Below are 22,569 nucleotides of genomic sequence, written 5' to 3'. Positions count from 1 at the left end.
TCCCCTTGGGCAGGTTCAAGCCATTCCCCTTGGCCTGTCCCTGCAGGCCCTTGTCCCAAGCCCCTCTCCAGGTTTCCTGCAGCCCCTTCAGGCACTGGAGCTGCTCTTAGGTCTCCCCTTCAGGAGCCTTCTCTTCTCCAGGCTGACCCAGCCCAGCTCTCTCAGCCTGGCTCCAGAGCAGAGCTGCTCCAGCCCTTGCAGCATCTCTGTGGCCTCCTCTGGACTCACTCCAACAGCTCCACGTCCTCCTTGTGTTGACAAGACCAATAACAATAATAATGAAAATATTTCAAGTTAATAAAAGGAGATTTAAAAAAAAAAACCCACATCTTCTGCCCTGCAGTGCCCAGAGGAGACTGGAAACAGAAAATCCTCACCAAGTGCCCCTGTACACCCCGATGCCACCCATCGCTCACAGTGGCACGGTGGCATCTCAGAAAGCACCATGGGGCTCGCTTGCCTGCCATGTGGTCACTGCGCATTCCCTGCACACAGGAGCAGGGATGGGAGCATGGGACAAACCCCACCATACACAGCCCTTTGCAGGCTGCGGAGACTCCCAGCATCACAACTTCCACAGCACCGCCGCTCCAGCAAGGAGAGCCAAGTGCGGAGGAATGCAGATGAAGGCCAGGAGATCCAAAAGGAGGACAGACCACCAGGGACATGCAGAACCTCCCAGCAAAGACAAGGGCAAACGCAGCTGACAAAACCTCCCGGTGCAGCACTGACAACTCAAGGGGCGTTCAGCCGGGGTGAAGCATGTGCTGCAGTGGTGCTGGGCGGCTTGACTGGCTCCAACAAGCCTCCCTCTTCCTCCCGGGTGAATCTGGCCACAGCTGGATGCTTGGGTTCACTCCCAAGGAAAAAAAACCCAAGGGAAAGCGCTCGCATCGCGCTGAACAGATGCAGAGGCCAAGCGTGCAGCTCGGTATCCACAAATCCCGATCCCTGTGAAATCCAGACATGCTGTGACGTGCAAGGAGAACACGTCTGGGGCTGCAGTGCGCCTCTGCTTCAGGCTTTCCAGATCAAGTCACCACAACTCCCAAAGCCACCCACTCTGGCTGCGGACAAGCTGAGCTTGGTGAGACATCTCAGGGGGATAAGTTGACAGGGGGGTCCTGAACCTGCTCCCCAGCCCTCAGCACAAGGGTGGCACGTTCCCCATCAGGCATGGCCACGATGCCACCGCAGTCCCCACCTGCAGAAACACTGCCAGAAAAGGGGACTTTGCCCCCAAACGTCCTCAGGGATGGAGCTGGAGCTGCCAGGGCTGCACATGCTGTCCCCTGTGCCGCTGCCACCCTGCAGCGGTAACACCCTGTTAAAGACCAGCATCCTTCATGCAGCCCATGGGATGTCATGCTGAGCACCGCAGAAACTCTGCCACCCTTCCCAGAGCCCCACCAGCAAACCTCACATCACCACATGCAACCAAGAGGCAACACACGGTGAACACAGTCCCCATACCCCTGCCAGAGCCTTGCACATCTTCCCTTAGTTTTAGCTCTCTGTGTGCAAGCCCAGCACTCAGCCACAACTTCAGCCTGCTGCCCTCAAATACATCTTTCCTCTTTACAATAATAACAGTTCTTTTACCCATTAGCCACAGCCATGGAGGCAGCTTGTGCTGCAGAGGGGGGGTTTGGCTGGCTCCAGGCTGTGCCTGCAGCCCCTCAAGAGCCACCCTGTGCATGAGCAGCATCAGCCCCAGTAAACCCAGCAAGGCACCCAGGTTTTCCTCTGAAACCTGAAGTCCCCAGTGCTTTCACATTGCAGTAAGGAAACCTACACAGCCATTGGGTGCAAACAGCCTGGAAGAGCAAGAAGCCCTGAGGCAGATCTGCCGCAGTCGTAAGCGACGTGCCGAAGCCTCACCTGGGAGGTGGAAACCAGCCAAAGCAAAGGGGCTTCCAGAAAGCCTCCCAGCACGAACCGGCACCGGCTTCAGCAAGTGCAGCTCCCGCTGGCCCTGCAGGGAGGCACGGGAAACAATGCGGAGCCGAGAGCCAGGTCGCAGGGGAAGGAGCAGAAGTTTCCCTGGTGTGCACCTGCACAGTCATAGAGGAGCATCATCGGCCATGGGGAAGGGTAACCAAGCAGGTTTTGTCCTTTCTCCTTCCCTTTAGAGGTATTTTGGAGCACATTTGCTTCACAAACACAAAGTCAGTGCTGAATTCCTAAATGAATGTCGTTGGAAAGAAACAGAATACAGAAACAGGCGGCTTTGCAGAACAAACTGAAGTCCTGTTTAACGCAGCAAGTAAAACGCTTGTCCCGTCCTTGCCAACGGAACAAGGCTTTGTTCAATGATTAGAAAAACATCCCCCATGTTTTATGCACCCACTCACCCCACGGTGCCCTTCCTACATCTTGTGGCAGCAGATAACCATCGAATCACCATCCCAGCGACTGCAGCCCTGAACTGGCAGCCACAGCTTCTCTGGGTGCCGTGGGCCAGCGCCTCAGCACCCTCACAGGGAAGAAAAACCCATCCCAGGGAAGAACTGCAGCTCAAAGACATCTTAGCACTGATGACTTTTATTTTCCTCTCTTGTGCTAAAGAAACATTTGACTCAAATCTATAGAATTGAATTTAGCACTGGGTCTGCTCAGTGTAAAGGGCAACCTGGGGAAGCTCTCATTAAAATGCCCAAGTCCCACTGTCTGCAGGGACCGAGGAGACACAACCAGGAGCGATGCCAGCCATTTATTGGAAATCTTTTGCTGTCTCTAGACTCAATCTGTTTCTGTACACAGCCTCCGTTTCACTGTGATAAACAATTAAAAAGAACCCAGATAACTGTGTGCCATCAACAACCTCATCCAACAACACTGAGCTCAAACGCAAGCCCGTAAGAATTCACACTTGAGTAACGCAAGATGCCTGGTGCTTCTCCCGAAGATCCCGGCAGGGATGCTCAGCCACAGGAACTGCACAGCAGACCCGGCATATGCCGCATTACATGCTACTGAGGGACCTTGCCAGCGCTGGTGATGTAAGCTTTGGTCTAATTTAAGACACCATTATCATATCTACAGAGATGACTCTGATGCGTGATGGAGATACAAGCAAAGAACCCGCTAAGAGATGCTGCAGCCTCTGCAGCGCGCTCCTCCCCGGCTGAGAACTGGGGCACCAGCAGGAAATAGAGGGATCTTTTGGAGAAGCGCAGAAGAAAAAGCTACCAAACAGCTCCTGTATGGACAATCCAGGTTGAGGAGGTTAAAAGTTCCTTTGCAGAAGCAGAACAAAGCCTTTTGCTAATTTGCACATTACAGGAAGCCAAGCACAAGAAACACAGCGAACACCTACAGGCTTGGGTTTTTTTTCTTGGTAAATTCCACAGAATCTCGTATTAAAAACAAAACCAGAAGGATCATTGTTTCCAGGTCCTGCTCACCCACAGCTCCGTGCTGCCAAAGCCTTCAGCTCTGGAGAGGCTGAGAGATCCCAGACTGGTTTGGGTTGAAGGAACCTTAAAGCTCCTCCAGCTCCAACCCCTGCCACGGGCAGGGACCCCTTCCACTAGAGCAGCTTGCTCCAAGCCCCTGTGTCCAACCTGGCCTTGAGCACTGCCAGGGATGGGGCAGCCACAGCTTCTCTGGGCACCCTGTGCCAGCGCCTCAGCACCCTCACAGGGAAGAGCTTCTGCCTAAGAGCTCATCTTAGTCTCCCCTCGGGCAGGTTAAAGCCATTCCCTTTGTCTTGTCCCAAGCCATGGGACTGGCTCCGGTATGGTGCTCACCAAGCTGCACCTACCTCAGCTCTCCTTAGCATCACCTAAAACCTGATGCTCCAACCCAAGACACAAAGCAGAGAAACAAAACAGGAGGAGAAAAGGGGGGGAAAAAAGGCAAGATCGGGATAAAGAACCACAGCATGAGCCTGACCCAGGACAAACAAGCCCAGGCAGGATCCTCCCTGCTCCTGCAAGGCACAGTGTGCCTGCGGGAGTCACTTTTCATGCGACATTCCTTTTGCTGCCCAAGGGAGCATCCCAATCCCTTGGGTCACTTGAATTCCCAGGGCTTCCCCTGGAACCCAGCAGTGCCACGATCCAGAGGGATCAGAAAGAGGCACTGGGAAAAGGAATGGATGGCTGCCGGGCCTGGCCACACAGGGTCAGAGAGTTCAGTCACTATTTGCTCCTGGCAGCCAAATCAGGTGAGGAGCATATGAGAGCAGCGCATCGCGGAGGCCTCAGCGGCTGGTGGAAATTTCCAGAACGTCCTGGACAAGAGTGACTTACTGGAAGTAATACATAAATCAAGCAATGAATAGTTACCAGACAGCAGCATAAACAGCTGCCACGGGGATGAAATCAGACCTGCTGTGCCAAGAGGTGTCAGCCTCCTCGCCGGCTGCACCTTCGGGGGGAAACAGGGAAAACAGCCCAAGGAAAAGCCTGTTTCTGGGCACGCCGCAGCCCCCGGTCCTGCACAGGAGCTTCAGTGGGTTTCCCGAGGCTGCTGGCACAGAACTCACCATGGTGAGCACTGGGGATGGGACCCGGCTCCCATGGGATCTGCACAGAGCAGCCCGGGAGCAGGGCACGGCGTTGCCAGGGCTGGGATTGCTCCATAAGGAAAACAAGCACCATCTTCTTCTTGTAGGCAGACCTGGAAGAATTCTTATCCCGTTCTCCTTTGCCAGCGCCCCCCGGTTCAACAGAGCAGAGCCCCTCCCAAAGGCCCCTTGCTCCTGTCCCATCTCACTAATGGGCTGTCACAGAGGGTGGGTTCCAATGGATGCCCAGGCTGTGGCTGATCACAGCCACCCCACGGAGCCCATGGAAACCATCCACGCTGATAAGTGGAAAACACTTTGTGCTCAAGATAGCAATCACTGTCATGTTGGTTAAAACACGTAAACTAGAAAACACCACCGCAGCAAAAGCAAAGGGAACCGGTCCCTGCTGGCCAGCCCACAGTGCTGAGTGATTGAAGATAATGCTGCTAAACACATATACACGTTTCTTCTGCAGCATCCTTTGGGGTTCTGACCTTTTGCCAGGAGAGGAGTGGACCCGCAGGCCCTGCTCCTTGGGCCAGGGGATGCACGGAGCAGCAGCAATGCATGGAGTGATGCAGAGCTGCAGGAGGATCTCAGGAGCCCCACTGAAGGGTGCACAAGCACAGCACCATCTGTATTGGAGAACCTCGATCTCGCTGCCAGAGAACAAAGCAAGGCTCAGCTGTCAAAGTGTGCCCATGCAAAATCAAGTAATTCCTCAATGCCTGAAGCACCATCAGATTGAGCTCCTCCTGCTCTGCTCTCCAAAGCACTCACTCCTTGGTGAGAAAGTACATTAAAACAGAAGGAGAAGACAGGGATGGTATCTCTGTGCCTCTGCTCTGTTTCAAGTTATTTGGCAGGGAAAAAAAATAATAGTTTAACCAGAGCTGGCACATGGGGTTGATAAAAGAGCACTGGAAACAGCAGTGCAGCCATTCTGGGGGATAGGTGCTGGCCAAAAGGGGATATCTGCAGGAAAACAGCACCAAAGCATGCAAGGAGCGTGCTGCTCAGTGGCTGCTGCAGGACAGGCTGCACCCAGGGCGCTCTGCAGCACCCAGGTAGTGCTGATTTCCTCATTTCCCAGCTAAGGACAGTGGGGATAAGGAAAACATCCCAGGATAAAGAGGAAGCAAACCCTGAGGACGGCGTGAGGAGATCTGCACCACACAAAGCTCAAGGCTGTTGCCCCGATGGGCACAGGAAAAGGTGGGCATAAACCACTAGGAAATGATGCTGGGAGAGCAGGGAGCCAGCAGTGTCCCAGGGCACTCACCACCTCCCCTGGCACCAGTTCTTCATGTACCTTTGATAAAAAGGGTGTTTCTCCTCCTTAAAGCAGGGAATGAGGAACACTCATCAACCATCCCTGCAATCACCGAAAGCTCCACGGATTAATAGACTGACTAAGCAATAGTGATGCTGATAACTAAAACAGCTACAAGAAACAGAAGAGACATCCTGTGCTTGTCCTTCCGTCCTTTGAAAGACACGGACTATTCTGCCCCAAGACAAGAGAAACCAGGTGGGTTTTAAGATCATCCAGAGCCTCACTAGCTCCAGCAGCCTGTTGGCACGACCAGTGGATGCAGGCATGGGGCTCACTGGGACGGGGCGGACTGCGGGTATTCAGGCTTCCCTGCAGAGATCCCCTTGGACAAGGATCAGAACAAAGAGCTCTCTTCTCTTTCAGGAACAGCAAATCACAGCTGCGCTTATCGCAAGCATCCTGACAGAGTGAGCATGTACCAGGAAGGAAAATTAAAGGTTGCACCTACTCATGGGTCAGAGAGTAACATCATAACAGCAAGCTTCACTGGAACCAGGGTCTGCAGAGCAGGGGGCATTTGCAGCATCACGTTCCCAAGGAGGGAGCAGGAATTGCTCACATTCTGTATTACACAGCAGGTAATTGCCTGCACACATGTACAGGAGACAGGAGGCAGCACAAACAGGCTCAGAGATGCAGTAAGAGACAGAAATCAACTTCATTGTCTATTCACATCCTGCCTGTGCCTGTCCCCGGGACCTGTCCTCCATCCCTCCAGCTCTCCTTCCCCCTAGAGCCAGAGCAGGACCCATAGCACCTCCCTGCTGCACAGCGGAAGGGCACTGCTCAACCACCTCACAGGCATTTCTCCCATCTGCTGTTTCATTTGTGCTAATAATTGCCATTTCTGAACCTATCAGTTGTGATAGCAGGGGTTTGTACTGCTATTAACCACAGCCCCACGCCACATGAGGAGCCCTAAGTCCCTTTCTAGTGGGCAACAGCGAGCATACACACCAAAAAAACAGATGCAGGATGACACAGGATGGACTCTACGTGACTGATACAGGAGTTCTGCTTTTAGCATAAGAGAGCTCCACAGCAATACTGTGAGAAATGCTTTTTCAGCTCTTGTGATCAAAATGCAAATCTTCATTATTCATACATTACTTTAAGTAAGAAAAAGGGCAGAATCAGATGAGTGCAGCCCAGCTTGGAAAGGAGCCCTTTGGCTTTGCCAGTGTTAGCCATGGATGCCCTGCTCTTGGCTCCCCTCACCAGGGATGGGCAGCACTGAACCCCAGCTGGTCCCCCCATGTCAGAGCATCCCCCTTCCCTACACAGGCCAGGATCCCCCAGGAACAGCACTGGGACCAGGGGAGCTGCTGCAGGGCGGTAGCTCCATGGAGCAGGCTCTCGCTCCTCAGCTTCCTGCCTTTCTCTGAGGTATTTTTTTCCCATTAAATAACCACTATGAGCTGTTTCTCTTCCTGCTCACTCATTGTTTGTGTTTTGGTTTAGTTCCTTGCCCACTAAAGCAGCATGAGACCCATTGCATTATCTGCCTCCCCTCTCCACATCTCTCACTCAAACACCACCAGGTTTTCCTTTACATAAAAAACACTTCAGCAGTTACGAGATTCCTCACACAGATTTGGCTGATGGGAGTACCTGGAACCGGCTGGCCCTTGGCTTGAGCCTGTAAATAAAGCAGGTTTTGAAACTGAGATCTAAACCAGCTCTTGGGCTTTTAACAGCCTTGCCAGAGAGCCCATGGAACAGATACAAACCCGTGTCAAAAGAAAGCATCTGGAGTCATTTTTAATCCTATTTCAAGTAGCATTTGTTATTTTTCCTCTTGGACTTCAGGTTCTCCCAAGCCTTCTTCTAACCGGTTACTCCGATTAACTCATTCCCAGGTTCCTGCCCCATCCCTCCCGCGCCCATGGCACTGGTGGGAACACAAGGGCAGGTACGACCCCGCAGCCTTGAGCCTGGCGCAAACACCTGATGATGCTTCCACTTTTAAAACACTAATCAAAGGTTTCCATGGCAACCTGCAGGAGCAGGATGAAGACAGGAAATTACAGGTCAGCTCTATCACTGAAAGCAAAAAAAAAAAATCATTCAATTCCGGTGCCCTCGGAAAGTTTCAAGGTTACCTTGGACTGATTCATCAGGTCGCATAAAGGCAGCAAATACGCAATTGTAGCAAAGAAACACCTCCTAGTCCTTAACACTAAGCTTGATGTGAAAGCCAGGGAGGAGCCTAACCTCCGCTCTGCCTCCTGGACCGCCAGACCCATCACCACACCATTAGAACATCATTATATTCCCAGGAACGTGGTGACCCCTCCTGCCACTGCAGGCTGGGGCTCAGCGGGACCATCCCCTGCACCGCTCCATCCCGCAGCCCTCGTTCCACTCACACGCAGGTTTCCAGGTCCTCGCCAACCAGATATGACTCAACACCACACACACACAACGAAACTTTTCTGCCACTATTCACTTTCAGAGGAAGTGGAAAAAGGACAGAAAAACAGATCAGTCATAAACGTACTTTGCCAAGTGGTTCATGAGCAAGTGCAGCATCTGCCTGTTTTTCTCCGGGAGCCGATGGACAAGGCTGTGGATTTCTGACACCCTTGACTCCTGATTCTCCAGTTCTGCATTGGAAATAGGAGATGATTTATACCTGCATTAGGGGGGTTATGATGCGAAGAGGCATGCAGGACCCAACAGTTGTCCTGGGGACCTGCTCCACCAAGCACTCTTCCTTTCCACCAACCCCAACTGGTTGTTCCCAAAAGGAAACAGTGAGGTGAGAGCCGCCAGCCATGTGAAAAGCCAGCTGTGATCAGAGAAGGGGCTTGGCTGTAACCAACATCAGCACATTCCTATTCAATGTGCTCCCAAGCACCATCAGGATGTGCCCAGCACTGAGCCTCATGACGCTGCAGCATCTGGTGCTGGTTGGATCCACCAGTGCCGGCAGATGTGTTCCAACAGCCTATGCAGGAGCCGTTCAAGGCCAGTCACTGATGTGACCACGGAGCACGTGAGCCCTCCTGCCCCCTGGCTCCAGCCATGCACACAGGCTGCTGTGTGTGCCAACAGTTACCTGCTCTCACACAGAGCACCATGTCCAGGGCAGGCAAAGGAAGGCAGCACAGACACAAGCACCACAACCAACCGCATCAGATCCCCGGAGGCGGCGTTTGAACAACAGCCTCCTTCCCTTGGGAACATGACAGTCAAAGCAAGGCAGAGCTGCAGGCACCAGCCAGCTCCCCGCTCCCCAGCACCACCTGCGCTTCCTCTTCATCTGGTTCAGTCCCAAACAACACCATGCCCCTTGTCTCTCCGTTCTCATTCTGCTTTCCGGGACTGAAGGAGCAGGAGGTCAGTGGGGAAGCAGCAGGGCAGGGGTTATGCTCAGTTACGTGCAAATTAGGCTCCTCTTTCAGACCGGTGCCGCCAACAACAAACTCACTTGCTGCTTTGATGAAGCTCCTTTGAAACTGGTACATCATGAGCGGCCCTGGAAGCATTCTGGAAGATAAAAAGGTAACGCACACACAACACATCTGAGTAACACAATCCACAGAAATGGAGCTTTGCCCTCGCCGTCTTCAAAAGTGCAGAATTAAGCAACAGCAACTCTAATTAATTCCCCCCATCAGAAGGAATAAGATCGATTGAAGACCTTTGATTTATTCTGCCTCCCTTTCCCGCACTGCACTGAATCCATTTCTAACTTCAGCATTCCTTCAGTACCACAGAGGTTCAGGGCATTCGTGAGCCCATGTGTTCCAAATCCGTTTAAAAATAAATTAGAAAGAGAAACAGGCTTCATGACAAAACTTTACCAGTCCCTGTTCCCACTCGGCTTCCCATTCTGCCCTCCCACTTCCACATCCCTTCAACGGGACATCTCAGTGCTGCTGGCATTCCTCAGGGCTTTGCACAGTTCAAGCTCCAGGGCAAAGGCTGCCAATCATGAAAAGCGATGCAGTGATTTCCTAGGCTGAGATCCACCAAGCTAATTATCCTCATCACCCTAATTGGATTTAGGCTCTCTCCTGCGCGCTCTCTCTCAAATAAAACCCAGTGCACAGAACAGTGTCAGAAAACACAAAGCTGCAGCCGTGACAGGTAGAAGCCTGTTGTGGATAATGAGATGCCAACAAACTAATCCTTTGGGAAGATAACCCACAGGGATAATGGCATTGACTTGCCTACAGGAATTATTAGTACAGCAGAGCTCAGCACCCTGCTCTGAGCAGCACTACAGCCACAGCCCTTAGAGGATCCCTGCACTCACCGCCTGCTCCAGGCTCATGAGGCAGAAGCCCATCAGGAAAAGCTTAGGCAAAAACTGCAATCAAGGCAGGGGACACAAGAATGAGCTTTTAGGACCATATTTGTACCACATGCATCTATCAGAGAGCTGACCGTGCTCCCCAGATCCTCCTCAACCATGCTGGAGGGTCAAGGGAAAAGCCAGAACCAATCCTCTCCGAGGAGTTTCTCCTTTGGTACTACTGAAGTGCTATTGCAAAGGATCTACAGTAACAGGCAGTAACGCCCCAAACCATCACCGACTCCTCACAAAGCTGAGGCTTTCCTGCCTTACCTCAGGTAAGTTTTCAGAGCGCTGGTAATGGTCTTTATCTCCCACTCTGCACAGATCTCAGTTTCTGTTTCAGAGGCTGTTTTGGGATCTAAGGAAGAAGAGAAAACAGAAAAAAGTGAAACACAGTGAATCTAATTCCAGCTCTCACCAGCTCAGCGGTGCAGGAAGACCACCACGTCCCATTTTATTTGCTATTCCCCAGCCCAGTGAGCACAAGCTGATCCAGACACTTGTGCAGGGAAGCATTACATGAGATGGGCCACACTCACTCGCACGGGATGAGAGAAAGAAAGGGAAAACACGAAGCACGAGCAGTGAGATCAGCAGCGTAACCAAAGCGTGACACACGGCACAGGAGACGGTGGCTCAGTGACAGCGGTGACAGAGCAGGGCACAAACACAACACAGACCCATCAAACACAGACACCCCCAGGGCTGAGCAGGAAATCCCAGCCCTGGGCAGGCTGCAAGGCATCACCCCACTGAACCAATGTGAGAGGCAGCAACGGTGGCACTGGGGGCGTCGGGCAGGCCATGGGTGTGCAGGGGGGCAGGAGGTGGCTTTTTCTCCTGGCCAAGGTAGGGAAGAGCCCCTGGAGCCATCCTGGGAAGCTGCCCTCCCACCGGCTCTCAGCGCTGCAGTGTCAGCGTCTGGGGGCAGTGCCTGGTTCATTGCTGAGCACTGCAGCATTCTCCTCTTCATCTCCTCCGGGGCCTTCCTTTCCCTTCCACAGTTTTTCCCCTCCTATCTTCTGAAGAACTCCTTTAAAGACATCACAAACCCACGCAGCTGTTGTGGACCATGGAAACAGGCGGCTCCAGAGCAGCAGCCAGCTCCTTCCCACGGCGGATCTGAACCAAACCACACTCACGGAACCTGCAGCTTCCTGCTCCCCTGCCTCCTGCACAGCACCCGTCCGGTCAGGGAGCCAGACTTGTCTGCACAGGGCTCCACAGAGGGATCAATGCGCTGCCAGTTTTATGGATTCCTGCGAGAACACCCCAATGCATTGATAAGAAAAGAGCCCTTGGGAAGGGGCGATCGCTCCCTCCTCCAGCACCTCCACCCATGCCGGGACCCCATCACCCCGGGGTGCTCCTGGGCGAGCACCACTGCCTGCGCACCCGCCTCGCAGACACGGATGTGGATGGAGTTCATTTCTGACTCCTCCCCGACAACCACAGCCGGTCATGTCAAAACCCACCAGGAGATCAGGGCTAAGTGGCCCGGCCACGGATACCTCACGGCAGCACCAAGGAACCAGCTGCCAGGACTAAAGACAGAGGCTGCTCCATGGCAGAAGCAGCCACGGCTGATGAGAAGGGAGAAGTAAATGCAGGAGAAAGTCGTTTCCCTCCTGCTTGGATGCTGCTTCCTGAATGCTCTTTGCTGGCAAACAGGCTGAAAGAGCTGGGCTGGTTCAGCTGGAGAAGGCTCCTGAAGGGGAGACCTGAGAGCAGCTCCAGTGCCTGAAGGGGCTGCAGGAAACCTGGAGAGGGGCTTGGGACAAGGGCCTGTAGGGACAGGCCAAGGGGAATGGCTTTAACCTGCCAGAGGGGAGACTGAGATGAGCTCTTAGGCAGAAGCTCTTCCCTGCGAGGGTGCTGAGGCGCTGGCACAGGGTGCCCAGAGAAGCTGTGGCTGCCCCATCCCTGGCAGTGTTCAAGGCCAGGTTGGACACAGGGGCTTGGAGCAAGCTGCTCTAGTGGAAGGGGTCCCTGCCCGTGGCAGGGTTGGAGCTGGAGGAGCTTTGAGGTCCCTTCCAACACAAACCAGGCTGGGGTTCTATGGCCTCTCAACCTCCCCAGAGCTGAAGGCTTTGGCTTCACTGAGCTCTGGGCGAGCAGGACCTGGAGACAGGGATCCTGCTTCCACCAAAATCACTATGAAGCCTCTGTGGGGATGCTGGGAGACCTGTGTGGGTCCTTCCAATGACAGGGACATCCCTGGAGAGCGGGAGCAGGCGCAGAGGAGCACTCGCTGCAACCATGGCCAAGCCTGATGCCAGATAGAGCTGCCAACACCATCTGGTCCCACGGACTCGGCTCAGTGGGGGTTTGTCTTCCCACCAACACGTACAATGAGCTTGTGAATTCTAAAGCAAGACGTAGCACAGTGTAATTTTAAAACTAATTAAAAGAATGCAGTGAGGGAGTCAGGCTCTCCCTGGGGCAAGGGATTATTTTAATTACAAAAAACCATCAAGAGCAGCACCTGAAAACAAACACCTCAGAACTGTACATCCACACCGGGATCACGTGTCCCTCACTGCAATCACACAAATGAACACCATCCTTCCCCTCAGTGCCAGGGCAACTTCCTGCTGCACCTCCTTTTGAAGGAGGCCCTTTAAAGAGATTAAAGATGAAGGTGGCATAAGGAAAAAACAAACCAAAATGAAAATAACACAAAAACCCAGCCCCTTTCTCCTAGCAAGGCCTTCCCTGCAGGTGAACAAACAGCTCAAGACTGGATGTCCTTCCACAAGCTCATCCAGGACTTCACAGGCAGATTGATGAAGCCCTAGGTGAAACGCTGCGGTCGGTGGCATGAAAAGGCTCGGAGCAGATCATCAGTTCCCCTTGACCTTCAGATTTATGAGTCTGCAAAGGGTTTGGCTTTGTAGGTTAGTGATGGAGCATCTGTCTGCCCAGCTAGAGGTGCCTGCAGCGCACCGCAGCGACCTTCTGCCCCGCACAAGGATGCCTTCCCACAGGATCTGGTGTAAACGTGAAACAGGGCTTGCAGAAACCCCCACAGGCCAGATTCAGTGTTAACCCTGACGTTGCTCATTGCTGCAAATCACTCATCGGATGTCTCTTGGCTAATACGGAAAAGCTGAAGTGAAAGGGCAAGGGGAAAAGAACCGGAAAATTAACTTCCCCAAGGCTTCGAGGGTGAAGAAAACACTTAGCTCATCCCACAGCACTGCTGGCTGCTGCAGCATCCCCCCCGCTCCCTTCACTCATCCTGCGTGGTCCCAAAGGAGCATTTTCCGGCTCTCCCCAGGCTGTGATAATGGGGGTTATCACTTACAGCCTTGTACATGGGATATTTGAGGAAAGGAAGGGGAGCTGCAGCATTCCAGATCCACACCAAGAAGAAATTAGAACATGCCTTTTTATGGCAGGGTCTACCAGAGATAATAGAAAATAGAAATTCAGGGTGGGAGGAATCTATTTCCATTCCCAAAAAAATAGTTTTGCTGGTTTGTTTTCTTCCTGGAGGCAAACAGCAGCAGCAGTGGGGATGGCAGCCCCATTCATCTGCATGCAATCATCCCTGCAGACCCCAGGTGATGGGATGGGTACAACAAGGGCAGGGAATGGGGCTGGCCATGACAAGGCAGCACAGTGGGCGGCAGGGAAGCCCAGGCTGATTAGACACCCCCAAAACTCCCAGCCATGATGGAACCACAGCAAGACACTGGTGTGTGATGCAGGGGATGATCCTGAGGCAGCTGCACAGCCCATCTCACACAGCCCACCACCCTGCTCAGCCCATCATCCCATACAGCCCATCACCCTGCTCAGCCCATCATCCCCCACAGCCCACCACCCTGCTCAGCCCATCATCCCATACAGCCCACCACCCTGCTCAGCCCATCATCCCATACAGCCCACCACCCTGCTCAGCCCATCATCCCACACAGCCCATCACCCTGCTCAGCCCATCATCCCATACAGCCCACCACCCTGCTCAGCCCATCATCCCACACAGCCCACTACCCTGCTCAGCCCATCATCCCACACAGCCCACTACCCTGCTCAGCCCATCATCCCACACAGCCCATCACCCTGCTCAGCCCATCATCCCACACAGCCCATCACCCTGCTCAGCCCATCATCCCATACAGCCCACCACCCTGCTCAGCCCATCATCCCACACAGCCCACTACCCTGCTCAGCCCATCATCCCACACAGCCCATCACCCTGCTCAGCCCATCATCCCATACAGCCCACCACCCTGCTCAGCCCATCATCCCACACAGCCCACCACCCTGCTCAGCCCATCACCCTGCTCAGCCCATTATCTCACACAGCCACTGCCCAAAGCCCTTTCTGAGGAACTTCTTCATCTGCTTCCTGGAGATGGCAAAAGCTGCTGCCCTCAGACCTGGTTTCAATTCCCCACCAGTTCCTCCATGGCCAAGGGAACCTCCTGGGCACCATCCTGTCACCCAGCCATAATCCTCACCCACACCTGGGTGGCTCAAGATATTTCCAAACCAGCCACAGGGCACAGTACACCCCAGCAGTGTGGGGTCATAGGAAGCCCCACTCTCTCCTAACATCGGGAAGAAGCAAGAGGAGAAGATCGGACACTGTAATGCTCCACTCAGTGCCAGGTTTTGGACCCGTCAGTACCATCACTGTCCTGCACACACACACCTCCATCATAAACCCTTCCACAGGAGCTCTGACTGTTACAGTTTGTTTGTTGGGTGTTGTCCCCGTTTTGATGGTGCTTGGTGATGGTGAAGGGTAAAGGGACGCTTGCTCTGCCTCCACGAGCCCTGGGGAGCTCCCTCCCCATGGCACCCTGGCTGTGGCAGTCAGGCTGCTCTGCCCAAACCCGAGCCCTGACCCGGCTGCTGCCCATGGGAAGCCTCTGCTCCGCGGTCAGCCCAGGCGGTGCCGACCTCCCACAGGGACACCCCATGCCAGAGGCCAGCCCAGCGGTGTCACTGACACCAGCCGGGAAACCCGAGCTCTTTGCCATTTAAACTGTATGTGAATCCGTACCGCTGCCCACATTCATTTCTAAATATAAAGGAAACCTGAAGTTGTAAGCACAAGTTGGCTGCTCTGCTCACAAGGGTTGGATCCGAACACGGTGGGGGGCTGGATGTGAACACTGGGATTGGATCCGAACAGGAGGGACTGAGCAGAACCTCAGCGTCTCGAGGGCAGACATGAACAGAAGGGGAACCGACAATGGATACGTTTTTGTTTGACTTCACAGTCAGCCCTAGTACTGCTATTGCTGAAGAGGATTTAACTGCCTGTGATTCAGAGGAAGATACCGAGTCCTGGGTTTGCAAAGCACTCCAGTGACTGACAGCATGGGAGATCCCCAAAGGGGGTCCTCTTCCTGCGCCCACCCGCAGCAGCACCCGCACGCCCTCTCCTCTAACGGGACTTCCAATGAAGACATGCCAGGACAAAGAGAACCCCGGCAATATATCACCGCGTTATGAGACACGAGGTCGACAGCTGAGAGGCTTCAGTCACCGAGGAGATAATGGATGCTGGATGGTGTCCAAGGCTTTGAATCCCTCCCAGCTCCAGAGAGCTCACAAACCAAGCAAGATCTGCCATCTGTCACCACCACCACCCCGGCCCAGAATCAACGCAGCCCACGACTGCCCTTGCGAGTTGAAAAGGGATCTGCTGCTCCGCTCGCTCGCAAGGTGATGCACAGCGGCATGGAAAGCAGAAGCAGAGGACGCGGCATGTGTGCCATGAGGCAGCTCTGGTTATCTGCGGTACTTGGGCGCCCAGCAGGACATACTCACATGCCCCAGAACCTATGCCAAACTTCTACTAATAAAGGAGTCAGTCACCAGCTCTTGTGACTGCAGAGAGCTTTCCAAATGCCAGAGCAAAACCGGTGCAGAGAGGTCCCCTTGCGTCAGCCCCTGATTTAGAGCCTTACCCTTCTGCTTCCTCATTATCCCTACATTATCAATTTTGCATAGGTTAACGCTGACAACTACAGCCACCATGGGCTTTGCTCAGTGAACAGCTTCACAGAGGGGAGAGAATGGGGAGTTGGAAGAGGAGAAGGAAGGATGTTGAAAGTGAAACACAAAGATTCAAACTTTCTGCAAGGAGAAACAGAAAGGAGTGCTGGCATTTGGAGGGAGCAAGGCAAAGGAAGTCACATTGCAAAGGAGTCAGGCTACAGATTCTCCAATGCAGACCAAGTATGACCCAATTTGCTTTGCACGGCCGTGGGCGATGGAAATCCAAACCCACCAACAAGGAAGCACTGCAGATGAAGCCGTAGGTGTCCCAGACATGCTACAGGACCAGCTCACTGACAATCCCAAGACCTGCTTGCTCCTGCACGTTTCAGTGCTCAGATTAGGCCCACATGAATGCTGGTTCAGAGCACAAGGCACCTGTAGCAAGCACCACAGCCTCCCTCTTGCCATGCTGTCATTAAGTGGGAGAGGTTTCTGAGGGCTGCTGGGCAGAGGCAGCGAGGCTGCACATCAGGACCAGTGATTAGAGCAGCCCCACAGCATCAACACCAAGCTCCCAACACCTTCTCTCCTCCCGAGCACCCAGAACCACAGGACCAATGCCTTGGGCACGAGGGAAAAACAAGCTTGAAAGGTCTGAGTAAGACTATGTTAAAACAGGCATAAAAAGGTCCAAGGAGAATGCAAGAGCCACAGGCAGCATGCAACACACAAGAGAAAATAATTAAGAAGTACTGTGGGAACAACGTGGCGGGTATGAAATTAAACCAAAGCTCTCAGCTATTCCTTTGAGGATTTTAGTTTGCATTTGGGAAGGCTGCCAAAATCCATAGCGCAAGTGAGCAGGACACCAGTGACTGCACCAGACCTTTGAAAGCCATGTCCTACACGAGTCCTACCTTAGCAACCTGCCAGTGGTGCCCTGGGACCTCCCGGCCTCTAACAGCATGGGGCCCTAAGAGCACATTCACCACAATTAGGTACCCCACAAGAGCGTCCGTTCTCGGCTGGCGAGACTTCAAAGCAGCACAACCTACTTGCCTTTAACAACACACAAGATACTCACCCATTAATATACTCAGCAGCTTTTGAACTCTGGAGTTCACTCCAACGATTCGGTAGAGCCCTTGCTCATTGATCCCTAGGAAAAACAAAGAGCTTATTAGGAGAATGTCACAAGAGCTACCAACGTTTCTTTCATTTCTTTGACTTCCCTAATAGCAAAAATAATTAAACCCTCTCACCGAGTACACACAAAGTTATAGATGAGGGTAAAATCTGGTTTGATGTCAAGGCTTTCTTGTATTGATTAAAAGTATTACCCTCAATTAGCTCAGGAATAAAAGATCTAAGGACACTTTTCCACCACCCCACAGTCAGCAAGGGAGTTATGGCTGCAGCACAAACGAGCTGCACTTAACAAACAGCACAGGGGCCTTCATTGTGTGAAAGGAGCTCAAACGAAGTCCCAGCTTCAGTCCCTTCACTCATTTCGCACCTCCAGCACATCCCTTCCTAACCCTACCCTGCCGTTTGCTCAGCCCCTGCTGACTGCAGCCGCAGGGTGAATGCACACCTCAGCAAAGGTAATGCTGAGCACACACACAGGGTTTATCTGCTATGGGTCTCCAAGGGGTAATGAATCATTTTGCTCATGAGAAGAAGCAGGTAAGCAATTGCTCCTCTGCACACAGCTGCGAGGCCACCCCCAGACCAAGACCACCTGGTGATCTGCTCTACCTCTTGTCTCGACAGCGTGAATGCACTTCTTGATAATGCTGAAGCCGATGTTATCCAGCTGGGCAGCTGCAAGGGGAGAGGACAGAGAAGTGATGAACAGCTCGCAGGGGGATGGCTCCACGCCGCGCACAGCGCTCACCTGCAGCCGGTGCTGACGCTGACAGCAGCCCTGGACCACGGCTCGGGTGAGGTGGGGAAGGAGGAGGAGGTAAAGGGAATCATACATTATTTTGACACAACAAACCCTTGGAAACAGCAAGCAGCATGCTTGAGGAGCCCCAGGGAACTCCTGCATGTCCTTCCAGCTCTCCACCCAGCTAAGCAAGCTGCAGAGATGCCTTCATCTTGAGGCCATCTCCATCACCACTGGAGACTGCTGGTGTAGGACTGACCACCCCGGGGCACTGGGGTGCCTTGGATTCCTTCTAGGGGCTTTTGAGATGATTTTGTGCAGATGCAGGTTTTCTCAAGGAGCCGTATGAGAGGTTAGAGCACTGAAAAGTGACAGTAAAAGAAGAACTGGGAAAGAAACAAACAGAATAGAGAAGCAGGAGATAACTGTGAGCAACCACTGTGAAGGAAAACAGTAAAGAAATCAAAAGAAAGGTGAAAGTGTGGAGGCAGAAACATAACATGGAGAAGAGAGAGCTGATGACGTAGCAGTGGAAGAGTGATAGGAACTGGGAGATGGGAATGGATTTCGGGTCAAATCTCTGTGGAAGCATCTCCTGTGCCCAGGGAGAGGGATCTGGCCCTGGGGAGCCAGGCAGCACCATCCCAATGCCTGCACCCTGCCTGCATCACATCTGGGGCGGGGGGACAGGAGCGTCTGCCTCACGTGATGCAAAGGCCAAGCTAACCAATACTGCCTCATGAACTCTACTCATTACATCCCATTCACCCTCACTTGATGCAGATGTGCACAGTTCAAGAACAGCCCCTTCTTTTATTAGCACAAATGAAATATTTATTTGGTGCAAATTAGGATGTCCTGAAGGCAGCTGCCTCTGCCTAAGAGCAAGATCTAAAACAAGAGAGTTAATGGGATGTAAAACTCAATTAACTCATGCCATTGCAGGCTTTCACATTTAATTTCAAGGAATTACTAATACACGGGTCCAAACACCTGCTGGAACAATTTATCTTGTAGTCAGCTCCCCACCACCATGTGGGAAACACTGCCTGCAGACAGCTATTTGTTAAGGAAAACGACTTCTCCCGTATGTAAAGGTTTAGGAAACCTTCCATACAGCAGAAGCCTGCAGGGAAGTGTGAGCAGGGTGCCCTGGGATGCAGGCCTACATCAAAACCCTTTTAGGGATGCATCTGCCCCTGCCACCATCCCGCCTTTCCTAAGGGAATGCCGTGCTGTAAGGGACACAAAACTGCATTTGATGGAGAGCGCAGGGGGCAGGGATCAGAGCCCAGGGCTGGCAGTGTCCTCACAGCACGGCACGTGAGTCTCAGCCCTCGCATTCCCCTTGTTCACATCGTTACTTAATCAGAGTCTCTGCTGCTCCACGAGGAGCTGCCAGCTGATGGGCTGCCTGCGGCTTGCTCAGTGCAGGCCCTTCCTAATCACTTGTTTTGAGTTCTCTGCTGGTGGCGTTTCTTGTCTGATGAATGGCACAAGAACCTGAAACACTGGAACAGTAGCGCAGCTCTATTATGTTTTTCTGGGCAAGCACACTGAAGTGCCAAGCCAACATAAGCACACAAGTTGCAGGATGCCTGTGCCATAGGACGTGTGAATACCCCAAAGCTCCCGGGGCCTTGGCTTGGCACCTCCAGGGCTCTCCTGTGCTGCTCCCAAGCACTCTGCAGGCATGGACTGCAGCATAAAATCAACGTGCCATCCACCAGTGGGTCACAGCCTGCTACAGAATCACAGTCACAGAATGGTTTGGGCAGGGACCCCTTCCACTAGAGCAGCTTGCTCCAAGCCCCTGTGTCCAACCTGGCCTTGAGCACTGCCAGGGATGGGGCAGCCACAGCTTCTCTGGGCACCCTGTGCCAGCGCCTCAGCACCCTCCCAGGGAAGAGCTTCTGCCTAAGAGCTCAGCTCAGTCTCCCCTCGGGCAGGTTAAAGCCATTCCCCTTGGCCTGTCCCTACATCCCTTGCCAGAAGTCCCATACCCAGATCAGTGACAAACACAAGCACAAGGATACCCGAGAAGCAAGAAACCATGGTGCACAAACCCTTCTGAACAAGCAAACCCAGTCCAGCAGGCGTTATTAGCCTCAGCTTAGCACTGGCCATAACCCTCACCTCTTTGTACCCCAGCATGGTCCTGTTCCAGCCAACACAGACCACTGCCTTCAGGCTCTCCACGTGCACTTGAAGGGCCAATCCATCCCATAAACCAGCAGTGCTCCCCCAGTCCCTCGCATGCCTGAACTTGAGCAGAAGACATCTACAAATGCATGCCCCCCCAGAGCCCACCACCCCATTGCTGAGCTGTGGGCTGGGACCAAACATTCCCAGGTAAGAAGCCACCCGTCCTTCTGGATGGGAACGACCAAGCACAATCCTCCTAAGTAGGTGAATAAGCTCTTCCACTTGTTGGCAAGCTCTGGATCAGGAAAGGTGAAGGATTTATTTGCAGTAGTTACATCCAGAAATACTATCTGTTTAAATACCCAAAGTGCCTTTCTTCATCCTTAAATTTCACTTTTAATGAGCATTGTAAAAGCCTGATTTCCCCTCCCACAGAAGCAGCTTCTCTTTCTCTCATTCATTTACCCAATGATTCAGTTCAGCTGCAGCACTGATCAAACCTGGATTGGGATCTGCTGCTGCCCAGACCTTACACTTGCCCCAGCAGCTCCGTGATCCAGAGCCCTGAGCTTTGGTTCAGCAGCTTAGACCACACTCAGCTTCTGGTCAAGAGTGGCTGCAGGTCAGGATGTGGTGAGAAAGAAGGGGCAAATGATGGCCTCGCAGGGCTGGAGAGCAACGCTGCATGAGCATGCCCATGGAAATGCAACTATAGCCAGACCCAGCCTGGCCTGTTACAGCCCCGTCCTCGTCCCTGCTCTGCTCCAGGCCCTGGCAGCAGGATCCGTATAGTGAGAGGGTTCTGCAAGATTGGGAAAAGAAAGGAAAAATAAATAAGAAACCCCTTGTTCTATCAAAACCCCACCAGAGCCACGTCCCCAGCCAGCCAACCCCAGTGAGAGCTGCTGCTGCAGCAAGGCAGGGGCAGGAACACATGAATGGGAGGAACAAGACCCATGGCCCACCTCCAGTGGATCGAGGTCATTGTGGAGCTGCCTCCTGCCATCACTGGGGTCCCGAAATGGAGAGGGAAGGCAGCAGGGAAGAGCAAACTCAGAAGCCTGGCCAGTGTGTTCCCTCCACTGCTCTCAGCAGGCACCCCTAATCCCCACCCTGGATTTGAATCAGCCCCTCAGCCATCGCCAGGAGTGGATTTACAAACTTCTATTACCGGAGCAGTATTTTCTCCATTCATGCATTCAAACCCACAGCAGGGGCAAAGCCCACAGCCCTGCCTCCTGCTATTCCCTCTCCCTGAGGCTCTCATTCCCCAGGGGAATGATGTAAAACACAGCTCCGGGCCAGGCTCCGAGCCACCGGCTCTTCACACCAGAGCAGCGTTTTGATGCAGAACCGACATGCAGTATTCATAGTGCAGAGACGTATTTTACATCAGCAAAGGCGACACACGTCACTTGTGTTACACACACACACGCAATTTATCTGACCTTCGTGTATCAGCACATTCCTAGCACTACCAAGTTGGTCTCCTCCTGTTCTATTTTTGCCTAGCAGATTATTTCTATTTAATCCATTAATTCCTCTCCTTTACGCTGATACGGCGTATCAGAGCATCGGGAAGGGGGTAAGATGATGAATCAGCTCTGCCCAGCTTTGCTGACTCCAGCTGTGTGCGTCGGTCACGGCCACACAAGGTCACAGCGAGCTCTCCTGCATCCCCATGCACGTTTCTGTGCCACACAATGACGTGCCACCACCGTTAACTGTTATGGATTCTGTTCTAGGCTTTATGGAATGAAGAGCCACGGAGAAAGGGAGAAACCAAGAAGCAGAGACCAGAGAGAAATGAGTCTCAAAGTACCAGTGAGCTCCCAAGGTTGGGAAAGGAGGATTGCTGGGGAGGGCCAGGCACCTGCAGACGGGGCAGGCCAGGGGCTTAAGGTCTGTGAAGAGCTTATGAAAATAAAGACGGCTTTTGATGGTGTCCTGAACTAACAGGGAACCACATGGGTATGGAAAAAGGAGAGGGGAACAGTGGCAGGGGAAGGGACAGGAGTTCTGTGATTTCCCGTTCAATAAGCACAAATGGGCTATAGGATTTGTACCCACAGAGCAGGGCAAGTCCTCCTGGTGTGCAACCCAGTGCATGTAAATTCACCTGGCTCTGGTGGCTCACTGACACCGCTCACGCCCACGGCTCAGCACTGCTTCCTCCCAGCCCTGAGGAAGACCAGGATAAATCACCCTGCAATTCCACGGCCATCTGGCCACACAGCACGATGCAAAACCTGAAAGCTCTGTAAAATCAGATAGAGGCCAAAACGCAGAGCTCGCTACAGCACTGCGAGTCTCCTTCAGACCAACCGGAGCACAGGCAGGAAGCAGAGGTACACAGGTTTTGGGGTCAGGAATTGCATCCGACCCCACTCAATCACTGCACGCATTTCGAG

The 22,569-nt window shown here is 53.1% G+C and overlaps 1 protein-coding gene across 4 annotated transcripts in view; it reads right to left on the bottom strand.

Annotated features, from left to right (window-relative positions):
- The window catches only part of ARHGAP26 (Rho GTPase activating protein 26), a 115,759-nt gene that overhangs the window by 39,671 nt on the left and 53,519 nt on the right, over window positions 1-22,569 (bottom strand). For all 4 annotated transcript variants that reach the window (XM_061457129.1, XM_061457130.1, XM_061457131.1 and 1 more), the window contains 5 exons: window positions 17,881-17,946; window positions 17,207-17,281; window positions 10,429-10,516; window positions 9,286-9,344; window positions 8,353-8,458 (listed from right to left, as the gene is read on the bottom strand). In XM_061457129.1, coding sequence (XP_061313113.1) covers window positions 8,353-8,458; window positions 9,286-9,344; window positions 10,429-10,516; window positions 17,207-17,281; window positions 17,881-17,946 — 394 coding nt within the window. The remainder of the gene's footprint in view (window positions 1-8,352; window positions 8,459-9,285; window positions 9,345-10,428; window positions 10,517-17,206; window positions 17,282-17,880; window positions 17,947-22,569) is intronic.

This window comes from Pezoporus flaviventris, unplaced genomic scaffold, assembly GCF_033815535.1.
Source record: "Pezoporus flaviventris isolate CSIRO_AGI_PZ_B2104156 unplaced genomic scaffold, CSIRO_AGI_Pfla_v1 ptg000023l, whole genome shotgun sequence".
In the NCBI taxonomy this organism is placed as follows: Eukaryota; Metazoa; Chordata; class Aves; order Psittaciformes; family Psittacidae; genus Pezoporus; species Pezoporus flaviventris.
Note: the sequence above shows the minus strand (reverse complement) of the source record. Positions and strands in the feature narration are given on the sequence as shown.